This window comes from Chaetodon auriga, chromosome 12 (genome assembly GCF_051107435.1).
Source record: "Chaetodon auriga isolate fChaAug3 chromosome 12, fChaAug3.hap1, whole genome shotgun sequence".
NCBI classification, from domain to species: Eukaryota; Metazoa; Chordata; class Actinopteri; order Chaetodontiformes; family Chaetodontidae; genus Chaetodon; species Chaetodon auriga.
This window is the reverse complement of record NC_135085.1, coordinates 26,100,957-26,117,320: the sequence shown is the minus strand read 5'-3', so window position 1 is coordinate 26,117,320 and position 16,364 is coordinate 26,100,957. Positions and strand designations below refer to the sequence as shown.

Sequence of the window (16,364 nt, the reverse complement as noted above, 5' to 3'; positions counted from 1 at the left end):
CCTCTGTGAAAGACTCTGAGAAAGAAAATGGATCTGTTCATGAACAGACGTGAAATATTTCCCTTATTTGATGAGACAATATTTTAAGTTCATTTATGTTCAGGTCAGATTGTTTTCAGTTTTCAGAGCGAAGGGTTCCCTCTTCAGCACGTCTCTGTGTTGAATCAGGTCAGACTGGTGACAGGTGAAGGTGAAGCCTCGTCAAACAATGAGGACATAAAGTCAAACACGAGAGCTGAAGCAGGAATTCTGAAGAAAAACACGACAGTCGCTCAGTCTGCTTTTCTGTCTTTACTGTCACACACAGCAGTTTTCACAGGAAGCATCAAAATAAACCAAAAAGCATTACAGACATTACAGGACGGTGCAGGTGATATGACATTTACACACGTTAATATACAGGATGCAGATGTCTGAAGACCAGGCGATGACTCGGTTCTATGAGTTCAATCAGAAAATCGTCGTTTGAATCCGTCGTCTTGGACTTTTCTTCTGTTGAAGGTCTGCAGAGTTTCTACAAGATAAAAAATGAAGAAATGTTCAGTGACTCTGACACGAAACAGCTTCAACAAACTGGACGAAGATCTGCTGACGCCACACTTGAACTGACACGTCTCTAAAGTCTGATGCAAACTGTACGCGACGTTACAAAAACGGTGACAGAAAATGTGTTTTGGTTGCTCTTAATCAAGATGTTCAGAGCTAAAGCAGAGCCAAAAAACACAGAGAAAAACTGGACAGGAAAAAGCTGTTAAAGGATTTTAGAAATGAACTTTGAGTTTTGAATCGTAATAATTCCTGTATGTAACGTTTGTGTTTACTCTGATCGTTGAGGGTTAAAGATTCGTACAGATGCAGATTTAGAACAGCAGCCACAGGGAACCACGTCCAGTTTGACCATCTCAAACACGGACTGGGAGCAGCAAAACTCCATGACACAAAGTTCAGACTGACGCTGACGTTTAGTTTGGCCTTTTATTTTCTTGATCAATTGATCAATCAGAGTCTATGATGGCGTCTTCAAATATCTTGCTTTGTCCGACTACGAGTTCAAAACCCAAAAACAATAGATTGAGGAGGAGAAGGAGCAGAAGAAGTGGAGCCATCAAAGGTTTGGCAGTTTTCTGAGGAGATGAATGGATTAATGAAAGTCAACGGCTGGCAGGTCTGTTTCTGTCTCAGTGCTGAGCAGCCGAGGTGCTCTGAACAGTCCCGAGCACAACGATGAATTACTGTTAACAAACAGACCTGTCAGTCATCTGTAGTCTTATCTTATCTTAAATCAGCTGGTGTACTCACACTGACTGATCCACAGCCGGAAGGTCATCAGGACGTTGAAGACGATGGTCTTGAGGAAGAGCAGTCTGAGGCCCAGGATGGTCAGAGACATCAAGTTCACCATTGGATCTGCAGAGAAGAAGATGACGAAGATGAGAGCGGAACACAAAGAGACGCTCTGATCCACAGTCGGCCGTTCAGGTTTCATACCCACCTTGTTCAAAAGTATCGTCACACTGACCGGATGCACCATCTGTTGAAAGATGTCAGACACGACACGTCATCGTTAGTTTACACAGACGTGAACAAAGAAGACATTCAGTCCGACTGAGGAGCTCGTCGAGGAGCCTCATCAGCTCCACTGACAAAGAGCTGAGGTCCGAACTGGGAGACAGGATTTCAGCTGCTCCTGGACTGAACCTTTAAACGGAACATACGATTCCACACACGGCTTCACCTTTCTGTCTCACTGTTCCATTTTATTTATGAATGAAGTGATTTGACCAGACGCCATGAGGACGCTCACTCTCACCTTCCCCACACCGCTCGTCACCCTCAGAGGAGAGCCAGGCCACCTGGTTGTACAGGGAGTCCCCAGAGATCAGGGCAGCGTTGGTCTTGTTGAACAGGTCTTGATAGGGCTCCTCCAGGGTTGCGTTGTGTCTGCTGAATCCAGTGGCCAAACACACCTTGGTGTTACCATCTTCCAGTACGTAGGAGGACGGCTTGTACTCCTCACCTGAAACACACAGCGACAGCTCATCAACACGCCGTTCAGTAACAGTCAAACATCGTCGACCATGGATCCAGTTTCTGACTGCTGTTCCACGTGGTCTGCACGGAAACACTCTGAGACGTCAGCTTGACGACTGCTGGGAAAGATTTCATCTGTCATCTTTAATCCAATCAGACACGTTCTCACAGTCCGAGAGACTCAGAAACCAGACTGCTGTTATCAGGCCGCCACAACAACAACACCAGTTTAATCTGTGGTGAAACAGTGAGGGACCGCACAAAGACAGTCGCCGTCCAAGGATGAAGACATGGTGCCGTCTGTGTCATTTTCAGGGTATTTAAACAAAAGTAAGGCAAGTTTAACGATGTCTGAACGGAGACGATCCAAACACTGACGCCACGTGAAGCAGTTCATTCACACAGGAAGTAAACCAGTTACAAAAACCAGTATTCAGTCCAGAGTCCTTCAAGAAACTGATGGTCTGATCATTTATGATGCCGTGACTCTTCTCTTTGTTGACAAAGAGTCGTCAGTCGTCTGATTTGGTTTAGAGACGCCTGCCGTTGATTTGGGACCATGTGGTCTGATCGTACGTGGTCGTTTTACATCCTCTGAAGGACTCAGAGAGAAGCTTCGTGTTATTTCATGTTTTAATCTTTGAACCTGGTTCACAGATTTGATGGTGTGAAATGTTAAAGGTGCTGCAGAGACCTTCACCTTCTGTTCACCTGTGAGACGCATGAATTCAAACAGATTAAGAAAGATGAGACCCGATTTTCACCGTCATTGAGAGATTCGTATTGAATATTTGTTAAAACTCTTTTTTCTATCTGAAGTTTCATTTCAGCACCAGATAGAAATTTGGTGCTCACACGTCGTTTCCACTCGTTTGGGTTCTTTAAGGAAAAACTGACGTTTGTACGGCTAATCTCCATCATTTTATATCCGTTAAGACCTTTCCTTCTTCTCATGTGAGACAAGAGAATTTAGTTTTGTTTTAATCAGAACAGCTGATCAGATCAGATCAATAACTGTCCATCGTAGTTTTTATCTAAAGTGAATAAACGCAGACGACGTGATGACGAGTTTAACGGCAGACTGTGAAAACGTGCCGTGCTGCATGACGTTGAAATATGAATGAAATGCTGAGTTCAGTTCCACTCACTTGTCACGATGACCAGTTTAATTCCAGATCCAAACACAGTCCTGATGTTGTCATTCACACACAGATTGACCTCTCAGCACAAACAGCAGCAGACTGAGCGTCGGGAACGTTTCTCACTGCACTTTATTTTCCAAATGTTCGTTCTGTTAAATGTCTTATTTGAACTGCATGAACACTAAAAAGACAAAATTCAGATCAATTTAATGATTCATTCTGAGGTAAACCATGAAGAAAAGGCAGGAACTTAAAAATCACTCGTCTCGGTTCACGTTTGTTTGCGATTCACGGTGCATTCAATGAAAGGACAGTACTGACAGTACTTTGTTCTTTGTGTACTTATACAGAATATTCAGCTTCATGTTGACTGTAAAATAATTAAAACTTTCATGAGACGTGTGATGAAAATGTGACGAAACGTGATTATCTGATCTGAACAAGTCTGAAATGTTTAATTACTAAAGGAGGCATAATGATTCTTATTAGTAGTAATTATTGTTCTGAATGGAACATCGAGGACAAGAATCAGCGAAGTCTTAAAAACGACTCACGTGAAGAAGAACTAACTTTGACTCCAGATCCAAACACAAGCTTGTCGTTACGATTCACACAGCGAGTTCACAGCATCCAAAAACCAGCGACGAGACCGATGTTCAACAAATCCACAAATGAATGAATGAATGAATGTTAACATCTTGTGTTTGTCGTTGAGTCAGTCTGAAATTAAATAAATGAGCAGCTGGTTTGTTATCAAGTCAAACTTTGAGCTGTTCCAGTCGATGATAACGTTTAGACATTTACAAATTCATCGCAGGTAAAAGCACCAAGACGACCCGTCGTCTCCTCTTCTGTGTTTTTGTAACGTTCTTTTTTTTAACGTTCATGTTTTGTGTGTGATGAACAAACATTTTATCACCTGAGAATCATCCCAATGTCTCGATAAAGTTGCCAGTTTGTGCTTGAATTCCCGCCAAAGTTAAAGTTAACGTTCAGCTGACAAACCTTCATGACTGTAACGTTTCCACTGATCACATCTTCGACTTCGCTAACAAACTGATTGATCGCTTTCGTATTACGTCAGCATGTCAACCATTAAATGCATTTTTGATAGATACAGAAGAACTTACGAGCGAGGACGTGCAGCTCGACACCGCTGCCGAAAGTTAACTTGTAGCCGACATTCACACATTCATCGAGTCCAGAACAAAAAGCGTGAGACGCTGATGGGAACGCTCGCCGTCCTCACAGCGTCCGTACAACATGTTGTCATTGGTTTATAGCTTCGACACTGCGTTCAGTCCCACTGATGGACAGATGAGCCTCCAGGTTCTGAACAGACCTGAACAGCAACAGATAACCTTCAGTTCATCTGCTGGTTCAGTCACGTGTCCAGTTGATGCCTTCACACTGGAACCAGTTTGTTATTTAAATGGTTTGTTTGGGTCACGAGAGGACGATTAAACTACTGTCAAATATTTTAACGTGAATGTTTGATGCATTTTGAAACGTGACGCAGAAGCAGATGAACATTGGACCTCTGTGGTCCCGTCGTCTGTCCAGAGGTCATACATCAACGGACACAAACTTCCTTTCTAAGCAGCTTTTTGTCAACGTTTCTACTCACGCGTCTGAATTTTCAGCTGAATTCCTGAACCAAAAATCATCTTCACGTTGTTGTTATTCACACTGTGTACGGAAGCTCAACAATAACCTGCTGACAGGACGCTGAGGAAACGACCGAGGGTAGACCTGATCTTAACGAGAACCTTCATAAAACTCACCGGAAAAAGGCTGGAGGCCTTTGTGAGGCATTGAAAGTGACCATTGAACCACTGAACCATTGAACGACTGAACCATTGAAACACTGAACCATTGAAACATTGAACGACTGAACGACTGAACCATTGAACCACTGAACCATTGAACGACTGAACCATTGAAACACTGAACCATTGAACCATTGAACCATTGAACGACTGAACCATTGAACGACTGAACCATTGAAACATTGAACCATTAAACCATTGAACGACTGAACCATTGAAACACTGAACCATTGAAACATTGAACCATTAAACCATTGAACGACTGAACCATTGAAACACTGAACCATTGAAACATTGAACCATTAAACCATTGAACGACTGAACCATTGAAACACTGAACCATTAAACCGTTGAACCATTGAAACACTGAACCACTGAACCATTGAATAATTACACCATTGAACGTGGCCAATCAGCTTATGGAATGAAACAGGACTCACTTGTTTCTACTGAGACGTGGATCCCTGATCCAAACAGGATCTTCTGGATTCCAGTTTGAGTCCCACATCAAAGAGAGCTTTAACAAGAACCGCAAACTGATCAACACTCACTGTGAATACTGCTGAATACTCTGACTGTGTGTATTGGTCGTACTGTTTAATACTGCAGTCATGACAGAAGATTTGACATGATTTACACTCTGTCCATGTGTCCATGTCTTCATTAAAGTCTGACCTGGAGGCTGTTCGCAGCTCTCATAGATGATTATTCATTTAAGTTCATTTGAGTCACAACTTTTTGTTAGTAATTAAAACAGAAATCTTTGACTTCATGTCACAGATATGAGACTCTGTCATGTGACTTTTATAGTTTAAGTGAATATGGTGTGAATATGAAGTGTGATATTTATAAATACTGCAGAAGACAGTTTTTTACTAGTTTCACTTCACTGATTGTTAGTAACTCGCCAACAATCAAAACACTGAACCACTGATTTTGTCACCGAACTGAAGGTCAGTAACAGACAGATTTAAGATAAAATGTGCTGTTGTTGAATCCTGATGTCATAAAAGTTCATTAGTTCACTGTTCATTATTGAATTAGCACCCAGAGTTTGGTCGTTTTCTGTTTACTGAAGATAAAATCTTACGGTTTTGTATTTTCAGCTCAGCTCCTCGTCCAAAGATCAGCCGACGCGTCCCGTCATTCACACACTGAGACGCTTCATGGCGTGAACTCGGCGAGCGAGTCAGCAGGAGTTTTTCCACTTTAAGCCTAATTTACACCAACTGTCTGACTTATGGAAATATTTGGTGTTGAACGTGTTGAACGTTCATGCTGATCAGTTCGCGTCTGGGTCGTTCAGACACGTCAAAGCTGATCCTTTTTAATCTTTTAGATTTTCAGTGGTTGAATCGAGCTGCTGTCCTGTTCAAACTCAGCGTTAACAGGTGAAATACATATCAGACATTAAAGATAAAACTCACATCAGGTTTTAGCTTTGAAAGAAGCAAACATCTGTTTTCAATAAAGTGAATCAAGTCAGCTTCTACTCTGAACTCTTTAAAATAAATCTGTAAACAGGCTTTTACTTTCTGTCTCTATTCTTTGTAGTGACTATATTCAAGTTTGTTTGACTTTACTGCTGCACAGTTTTTCTCGTGTCGTGCACAGTTTGATGTGTTTGATGAAGCTCTCATTTACACTTTTAAAAGCAAACTGAAAGAAAAGCCCCGTTAAAAGACAAACGATGATAATGTGTTCGTTTTGTTCTTACTGGATTGTACGAAGAGTTTAGTTCCTTTCCCAAAGATGAGTTTGCGTGCAGCGTCATTCACACTGTACGTGTCCTCAACTCCAAAACCTCTGAACTTCTAAACTCTCACCGTTTTAACACTGTACAATAAAACATCCAATACTCTCATACAGATGATGAACACAATAATTTACTGTATCGCCCACTTTGTTTCCTTGTCAAGTCAAACTTCAACATGCATCTCACCCACGTAACATAATTACAGCCTTTACATTCATTTCAAATGTTCTGTGTTGATTTTACTTATGAAATAAACAAAAAAGAGTGACTGTACTGATAAATGTTCTTATTCTATGAACAAATAGTAATAATCAAATAAAAATTTTTAAAACGCGTCAAACCTGTTTTAACATTAAACGGAGGGTTTAAAGGGACTTACTGGTGTGAACTGTCAGCTTTGTTCCAGACCCAAAAGTCAGTTTGTTGGCTCCATAATTCACACAGTGTCACACTTCAGTGCAAATACGCCGAGGAATAAAATATCCTCACTTCAAACCTTCAAAACATCCCCCAAATTTCAAATGAACACCAAAGAAATGAGAGATTATTCCAGAGTAAAACTGATGAACTTATCCGACCAAACTGAAGCTCTAATTGTTGAATTTTCTCGCCTGGTTTCATGATTAAAAAGGTTTCAGTCCTGACTGATTGAATGGACGGTTCATTTCACTGCTCCAAGTCTAATGAGGTGAAATGGAGGAAGGAGACATTTCAGTGGTTCAACTAATGTGTTCAAGTCTAGTTGCTCAAGTGGAAGCCAATGGCTCCCTATCAAAGGCTTAGGGCCCCATTTCCCACAGGAATCTTTACTGATCGCATGGAAGAACTCACTGAAGCAAACAGATAAATTGGACTGGAACAGGAGTAACAACAGGGTGGAAATGTCCGAATAAACGCTCTCACTCTACGCTGACGATGTCCTTCAATACATCACTTATTGAATTAGTGAAAGCTATAAAAGTAGGACAGGGACCGCACAGGAAATGAAATGTGGACAAACAACGAGTGTCTCCGAGTTAAAGTATCGTTAAGGGACATTTGTCACAGAGTGACTCATCAGCTTCCTTTACTGTGAATTGTTTCTGAGGAAACGTAGAGTTGTTATGATTAAAAGTCGGTTTCTCCACGTTTCCTTAGAAATAAACAGATTTTACTCACTGTCATGAACGATGAGTTTAATTCCTGATCCAAACTGGAGTTTTTCGTACCCACTTGCAGTCACACAGTTCAGGACGGCTGAGCGAAAACTCAAAGGTTTCAAAGACTTCACAACTGAAAGGTTTCTAAATGAACTTTGGAGCTCCCAAAGTAAATTCTGATGTTTGTATTGTGTTTTACCACAAAATCTTCTATTAATGACTGAAGTTATTCCTGTTATAGAACATCTTGTTCTCATAGGATTTAAAGACTTTAGAGGTCAGTTAAAAGGAGAAATGTGTTTTTATTCACTGCAGGCGAGTTTTTTACTCACTGTCATGAACGATGACTTGAACTCCAGATCCAAACTGGAGTTTGTCAAAACCAGCTCCAGTCACACAGTCCAGGAAGGTGGATCAATAACTCAGATACTCCTTCACAAACTGTCTTTATCCATCTCCTGTTTTTGCCAAGTATTGACTATTATTAGAAATACTTGTGAATAAGAGTTGAATTCATGGATGAATCAACTATCATGTGATCAAACATGAAAGATGTGCTCATGAACGAAAACTGCATCTTATTGCAGCGTTTAAGCACAAGTGCTGCAATCATTTCTATTCTTATTTAAACTGCCATTTATCTGTAGTGTCAAACATTGAGACAAATGTCTGGCAGGTTTACCGAACTTGAAGGAATAATCTAAACTTTTCTTAAACTCCATAAAACCAAAGGTGTTCAGTTGATGTTAACAAATGGTGATAACAGCACAGAAAAACACAAAAATCTGTACGACATAAATTCAATTCATCACTAATCAAACTCGTCATCGGTTCATTTCTTGTCGATCAGGTAGATCCATATATTTACAGTGTCTGTTTCAGCCTTTTTAAGCGACTCACACGTTTTCTGCTTCATGAATAGAAAATCTTACTGTTTTCTATCTTCAGCTCAGTTCCTCGCCCAAACATCAGCCTTCCACTCGCATCTTTCACACTCTGAGATGCTTCACAACACAAACTCACTGAGCAGCTAAATGTGATTATTCATAGATTTTTTTTACATTTCTAAAGGAAAAAAAAATTAAAATGATCATTTTAAAACATGAATCACCTGCTGAATGTTTTAAAAGTGCAGATTTTTACTCAGGTCTTTAGATTTTAGTGAAAATATTGAATTGGTTCTACTCTCACTGTACGCTGACGATGTCCTTTTATATATCACTCATTGAATTAATGAAAGCTATAAAAGTAAAAAGCACTGGAAATGAAATGAGAAGAAGTGTCGTTCAGGGACATTTTTGACTGATCAGCTTCCTTTAGTGCCATTATTTGTAAATGAAGTCCAGTTTTGGACTTTGTTTCATCAGACTGAACTTTTGATCACATTACATTTCATTTAGTCGAAAATGATTTTGTGTGTTTCAGTTTTGTTCACATTGAACTGTTACATCCGTTTGATCAATGGCAAAATCAATTCACTCTTTCTTAATTGATGAGCAGATCTACAGCGTTTCTGTCAGCTCACTACACATTTCTTGATCTTTACGATTCACTTTCTGTTAAAGTTGTTTACTCACTGTCATGAACGATGAGTTTAATTCCTGCTCCAAACTGGAGTTTTTGGTAACCACCTGTAGTCACACAGTTCAGGATGGCTGAGCGAAAACTCAAAGGTTTCAAAGACTTCACAACTGAAAGATTTCTAAATGATGAACATCGACACTGAGAGAATTATGGAGCTCCCAAAGTAAATTATTATGTTTGTATTGAAAACATGAATCACCTGCTAAATGTTTTAAAAGTGCAGCTGCTGAATCGGTTCTATCTGAGGAAACAGAGATTTGTTATATAAAAAGTCGGTTTCTCCACGTTTCTGTGGTAATTAACAGGTCTTACTCACTGTCATGAACGATGAGTTTAATTCCTGATCCAAACTGGAGTTTTTGGAAGTTGTTTGAAGTCACACAGTTCAGGACGGCTGAGCGAAAACTCACAAACTCTCAGATCCTTCATAAAAAATTAAGAATTATCCAATGAAACCTTTGAAGCCCCAGTATTTTTATACTGATGTTTGTATTGTATTAACTTAATGAGAACCTGTTTCCACCACGTTACCTTTGCTTTTCATCTTATATGTAATTTAGTTTAATCAGTTTAAAGTGTTTTGTGTGTTTCCATTGACTGTAGATTTGTCTTAGTGCTAAATCTGTTTTTCACTTCAGTCATTTTTTTATTTATTTTTGCCATTTTTGGGTCAGATATGTCAAACTGACCCCCACCACCTGAAGCTGTGCTCACAACATTTTCGTGCAGCCGCGTGTTTGTATCGATTTGATGTAAATTATGATCACAGCCACAATAAGTTTCTGTGAAACGAGGAAAGAGCAAGAAAACGGAGCTTAGAAACCGAATTCTGACGCAGATACTAATATTAAATACTGACTACATGAATTTATACTGCAAATCTGAAGAAAGAGTTCAGTGAAAACAGCCAGTTTGTGTTCGACAAAAGTTTAAAAGAAACGTTTTTGTTAGGAGATAAATGAGATTTGACTCACTGGTTTCAATGATTAGTTTAGTTCCTCTTCCAAAGGAGAGTTTTCTGAGTCCAGATTCAGTCACACAGTCATCAGCTCCAACCCAAAAAACTCAAACTGTGTTTTCTTAGTAACAGGATAGTACTAGCACAGTATACTATGGTACTTGTAAAGTACAGTTCTGTTTTGGAAATCCTTTCTTTTTACGTTGGACTGTTTTTTTCTTTTCTTGTTTCACTGCTGAAAAAATAAAGTTTCCTGAGCATTTTTGTTGGTTCTTGAGATAAAACATTTACAGGATTAAAGAGAAGTGACGACGAACGACAGAGTAAAACACTCCGATTTTTCTCTTCAGATAATCTTAAAGAAAGTCATTTTCTTACTGATTTGCACAAACAGACTCTGCTGCCGAAGGAAGTTTTGCTCCTCCGAGAGCGACCAACTTTACTTCACTGCTGATGAAGACGACTTTTGAGAGGAGTTAAACGGTTACCAGCAGTCGAACAGCGAGAATATATAATAACAACACCGGATATTTTGTGTCCGGAGCAGTTAAATGTCCTGAAGGCACTTATTAATGGTGGTGGACAGAAAATCATTTGATATTTGTGAGACGACCTCAACAAAGCATTAAGGACTGACTGCTCACTTTGATAGACTGACAAAATCTGACATAAAAAGACACTTTAATCTAAAAAAATTTCAACTTATTTTCAAGTTTAAATGTTAATTATAAGACTTAATTATCGTTGTCATTAAAGACATGATTTGTCTCGAGTTAAAAGTTGAGAATTTGTCCATGAACCCAACGATAATCCCTTTAAAAGAAACAGATTGCTCTCACAGTTTGAATATTCTTGATTTGGTCTATTTAAGTAATAAATCAGCCTGTTTCTGTTCATAGTTTACAGATGGGAGTCAAATCTTCTGGAAGATATTTGAGGCTTTGAGAAAAACATTCAAACTACATTAAAGTGACTGCAGACATGAGATCAGCATCAGCGTTCAGGAGACAACAGGAATAAAACAAACTTACTGGGTTCGACTGTCAGTTTAGTGCCAGAACCAAAGTAGATCTGATAAAGTCCAGATCCAGTCACACCGTGACGACGACAGCTACAGAAACACCGACGCTGATCTCAGCTCAGTGTGACGCTGACGGACAGCTGCTGCTCTCAATCTAACATCTACAATGATTGAACTTATAAAACCAAAACCAAAAGAGTTAAATGAAACGAACTGTCACGAAAAATCGAGGATTGAAAAATGTACAACTACGTTTTTCTAAGTAAAGTAAAATGAAGTTTTACTGTGTCACAGATTAGAGTTTCCTTACGTGTTTGGACACACAGTTTGGTTCCAGTGCTGAAGAGCAGCTTCACTCCAGCGTTCACACACCAGAAACAGACTGAACAAAAACATCTGCAGCCTTTCAGAAAGCACAAAGAAGAAACCAGCAGAGATCCATCACAGCCTGAGGTCGGCACTCATGAGGCTGGACGTTCATGAAGTTATGAAAGGGCAGAGGAAATAAAACTAACACTAAAACACATTTTTACATGTTCATGAGAAATCTAGTAAAGCAAAAAAGACAAGATGTGCTAATATTAGAAAGGACACTACTTAAAAGAATTCAGTACGTTTTTAGATAATTCAAGTGTCTGTTGTGCAGTGAACCAAAGATTATTCCACCAGGCCTTCAGTGAAACATGAACTCTGACTTACTTGAACCAACAATCAGTTTCGTTCCACCAGCGAAGATGATTTTGGAAAGCCCAGCGTCAGTCACACACTCCGAAACTCTCATACAAAACACACCGACATCCACTGAAAGCACAGCTGCACGCATTTTAGGGATTCTGAAGCGAGAGCAATAAGTTTGATGTGCGTGTTTAGAAGAGAAACAAATCTTAGTTTAATATTTTCAGGCCATAAATTACGATTTAATATCTACTCTATCCAGCAGGGCTAATGGCTCCAAACTCAGCCTTCATTTTGATTGTTTTTAACGTGTTTTTAATGTAATTGTGGATGCAAATATTTGAGTATTTGCTGTGTTTCTTGTATTTTAATGTGTGTATCATTCACCTTTGCTGCTGTTTTATTCACCTGTAATAAGCACACTGAATCGTTCTGGTGTATGAAATGTGGTAAACAGATGAAGTGGCCTTTCCTTTCTTTGGTGAAGAGTGATGATGTATTACAGGTTGTAGGTTGAGTAACTGTCAAGGTGAGTTTGGTTTATCGTTTAATCTGTTTTATATCAGCTGACCACACATGGGGTCCGACCCCGTATGTTGAAAACCTTGTAGGTGGTTGAACGTTGCTCAGCGCAGACGATGTAGCTGTGATCGTTCATCAGGATAAGATCAGTCTTTTTTTTTTTTTGGCTTTCATTTTTTCTACATTTTTTCTAAAAAATGTTCAGAAACGTAACATAATAAACCTCCTAAAAATCCACAATGTACGAATAAAGGAGCAGTACTCACTGGGCTCGATAGTCAGCCGGACTCCTTCACCAAAGGTGAATTTCAGGTTTGTCGTCACACATCATTTCTGTCTTTAACAAAAACTGCTGTGTAAAGTTTCTCATATCGTCTGCAAACATTTTCTGCTGTTATGATTTAAGGTCGATGCTTTCTATTAATAAAAAACACTTCTTAAAAATCTTCTTCATGTGTTTGAGACTTCACAGCATTAATAACAGCATCTAATGCAGGAGTTCAGTTTGGTGGAAATGTTTGAAAATGTTGAAATTTGAAGGGTGACTGATCACTGATCAGTTTGTTAAAGAACATAATTCATGAACGATAGCGACGTTTTTTCTATGAATTCTACTTTTCCGTGTTATGTAATCCCACATGTTGCTTCGTCAGAACAAAGATTCATTTACTTATTATGTATTTGAGTATTTCTACTCACTGCTTTCGACAGTCACTTTGGTTCCTTCTCCAAAGACAAGTCTCCAGTTTGACCCTGAAGTAGTCACACAGTGGATCTCATCTGAACAATAACGACAAACTGTTTCCTCCAAAGCTTCCAACAAACAACCAACAAGATTTAACCGTCAGCCGTCAAAGTGTCTGATCCTCACCAATCAACCGATCAAGTACTTTGATCTCTCTCCCTGTCCATCAAAAAACAAGTTTTGCAGAGGAATCAGTCTCATCTTCTTCTTTCGGGGCTAAAAGTTCAAATCTGTGTTGTATGAAATCACATCATCTGCAAACAAGCGTATGTGAATGTATGTGAATACTGGATTTAACCGTAATTCTCAGCAGAATTTTCATCTGAATAAATTATCTTATTGCTGATTCCATTAAGATTTCTGTTACCTGCTCAGCCCAATTTTTAATCTTACTTTCTCATCAATAAACAGTAAACTATATGAAACTGGGCGAAAAAACAGCGTTGTTTTCAGTTGATCCTTTAATCGTTTCCTCATGCAAGTTTAAACTGTTCATGATCTCCACTCTCTGCTTTTGCTTAAAGATAAACAGTTAAACACAAGAATCATCATAATATTTGATATCTATTGAGAAGCTGGTCATGAACTTTTCAACAACTGTACAACCAGCTGAAAACTGATGAATTCAGAGTGTGACATCAACTTACTTGATTCAACGTTCAGTTTTGTGCCAGAACCAAAGATCAGCTTTGAATTTGTGTAGTCAGTCACACAACACAAAACCCAAGTACAGAAACACTAGGATCAGCGATTGGTGGCATGGACCATTTCCACCATCTGAATCAGTTTTAACAGCAAATTCTGTCAGAAATAAAAGTTAATCTAGTGTTTTCTTTTGTATATGAGCTACTGGTGGACATTTCAACCACTGAGGAGTCTCATGAAAAAAAAAATGGGGTAAATTAGACCAAACAGTTCAGTAACTTACTTGATTCAACACTCAGTTTTGTTCCAGAACCAAAGATGAGTTTGCCATTTGAAAAGCCAGACACACAATATGAAAGCCAACTGCATAAACCCTGAGGTCAGAGATGTGGACCATGAGACACATGAAGCTACTCAACTCATATTTAAACAAGTCATAGGAAAAATAATTATGGTATGTACTTTGTACGTTTGTATAATATTTCAGCAATGAAACATGTACAAAAGCTGCTTGTGCTCATTTGAGTAACAGCAGGTTAAAATGCTGAATTCAGTTGTATTAGTTCAACCGTCCGTCCTTACAAATAAGAGGATATCTTACCTGATTCAACTATAAGTTTGGTGCCAGAACCAAAGATGAGTTTCGTACTTGAGCTGCCAGACACACACTAAGAAATGCACCTGCACAAACCCTGAGATCAGTGATACTGACTTTTTCCTCATTAATCACTTTTATTTATATGCAACAAAGTATAAATATCTTATTTAATTAAAATTAATTGTAATCAAGCAGCTTTTCAGAGATTAAATCATTGCCAGAGTTTTAAAAGCCGAGTTTTTGTCTAAACTAGGTTTATCTAGAGATTTTTATTTTCCATTTTTCTGAGTATTTAAGATACTCAAATGAAAACGTTGAGTTTAGAAAGCTGCTTTAGGTCAAATAAAATAACTTACTTGATATGATTCTCAGCTTTGTGCCAGAGCCAAAGACCATTTTTGAGTTTCCATAACCAGTCACACAATGAGAAAAGCAGCTGCGTAAACCCAGAGATCAGTGATCAGCTATTACAACTATTATACTGATTCCTCATGAAGCTGCTTGATTTATAGTGAAAAGGTGACTAACGCAGTCCCAACCCCAGTCCTAGTTATTCTTATTTGGCTTGAAGGGAGGTTAATTTAAGGATGCACAGCTAAATATGACGAAGTGCCACCATAGATGTGTACACAAAAAAACATGAACGTTCAAATGGGAACCTTCACAAACGTTAACGAGACTTTAAAAGCTGCGTTTGTGTCTAAAGTAACGGTGAGATTTCTTTAAGTATCTTTGTTACTGGAAAAAAAACTAAATTCAAAGCTTAAACAACAGTCAGATGAATAAAGTAACTTACTCGATTCAACTTTCAGTTTGGTGCCGGAGCCAAAGATGATCTTGTCCCCGTAACCATTCACACAGAAAGAAATGTGATGACAGAAACTCCAAGTCGAAGGAGAGGAGAGTCTCTGAGGCGTCAAACAACCAGCTCAGCAGCATAAATACTCAAAAATACTACATATTTTAGTACGACTTTTTTGTTGTATGTAATTTAGACGTCACTCAGCGGTCTGGGAAAAGTCATGGAGGGATACTGTGAAACAAGCTGACCGATGACTAATAAACCTGGTCTGTGTCACGTTTGCAGCCGTGTCCTGCTGACGTCCCCTGTCCTCACGTTCTGTCCCTCACTGAGGTTTACAGTGAATGAGGACAGCTGTCACAGACAAATGGTCAGTGTACGCAGTAATAATATGTGTGAATATTTGTTCATACGTGGCTCAGTATTTGTTTCTTGTTGTAACCGACCTGTCATGGACATAAAGTTGAACTTTTGATTTGCTGCACAGTCAGAACAATTAAAGAAAGGATTAATAAACTGATGGACCAGCTAAAGCAGATATTTATCCTGGACTATTAGTCTGAGTCCGCTGTGGATTCATTCCATAAACTGGAGATGATTCACAGCAACAATAACTGAACTTACTGTCCTCCACCATCACTTTGATTCCCTTTGCAAAAGTGATTTTCTTCCAGTTCCCCATCACAGACACACAGTGTTTATTCTGAAGCATAAAGAGCTCAGCAGTAACAAAGAGCATCACATCGTCTACAAACAGCTGCACCTTTGCCGACCGATAACTGTGTGGATACAGGCTTCTGTTAGCTGAAACACATTTATCGTCTTCATCAAGGATTTCGTGTTACTTCTGAGTTTACGTTGCATTTTAAAAACCTGTTGATGTTTCTGTGACTTTGTTTTTTTTTTCCATAAACACA

At 39.0% G+C, this 16,364-nt stretch overlaps 1 protein-coding gene across 1 annotated transcript; it reads right to left on the bottom strand.

The window, feature by feature from the left end:
- Positions 1–324: 324 nt before the first annotated feature.
- On the bottom strand, positions 325–15,048 carry LOC143329335 (M1-specific T cell receptor alpha chain-like). The gene is made up of 5 exons (XM_076745178.1): positions 15,002–15,048; positions 1,811–2,017; positions 1,493–1,531; positions 1,300–1,407; positions 325–514 (listed from the first exon to the last, which is right to left on the bottom strand). Coding segments are annotated over exons 1-5 (396 nt in total). The 5' UTR covers positions 15,042–15,048; the 3' UTR covers positions 325–512.
- Between the last annotated feature and the right edge of the window lie 1,316 nt (positions 15,049–16,364).

Coding starts and splice junctions, on each gene's coding strand:
- LOC143329335 (XM_076745178.1), bottom strand. CDS start 15,041: ATGGTCTTTGGCTCTGGCACAAAGCTGAGAATCATATCAA. Junction 2,018..15,001: donor AAAGCTGAGAATCATATCAA/GTAAGTTATTTT, acceptor TGTGTGTTTCAG/GTGAGGAGTACAAGCCGTCC. Junction 1,532..1,810: donor TGACGAGCGGTGTGGGGAAG/GTGAGAGTGAGC, acceptor ATCTTTCAACAG/ATGGTGCATCCGGTCAGTGT.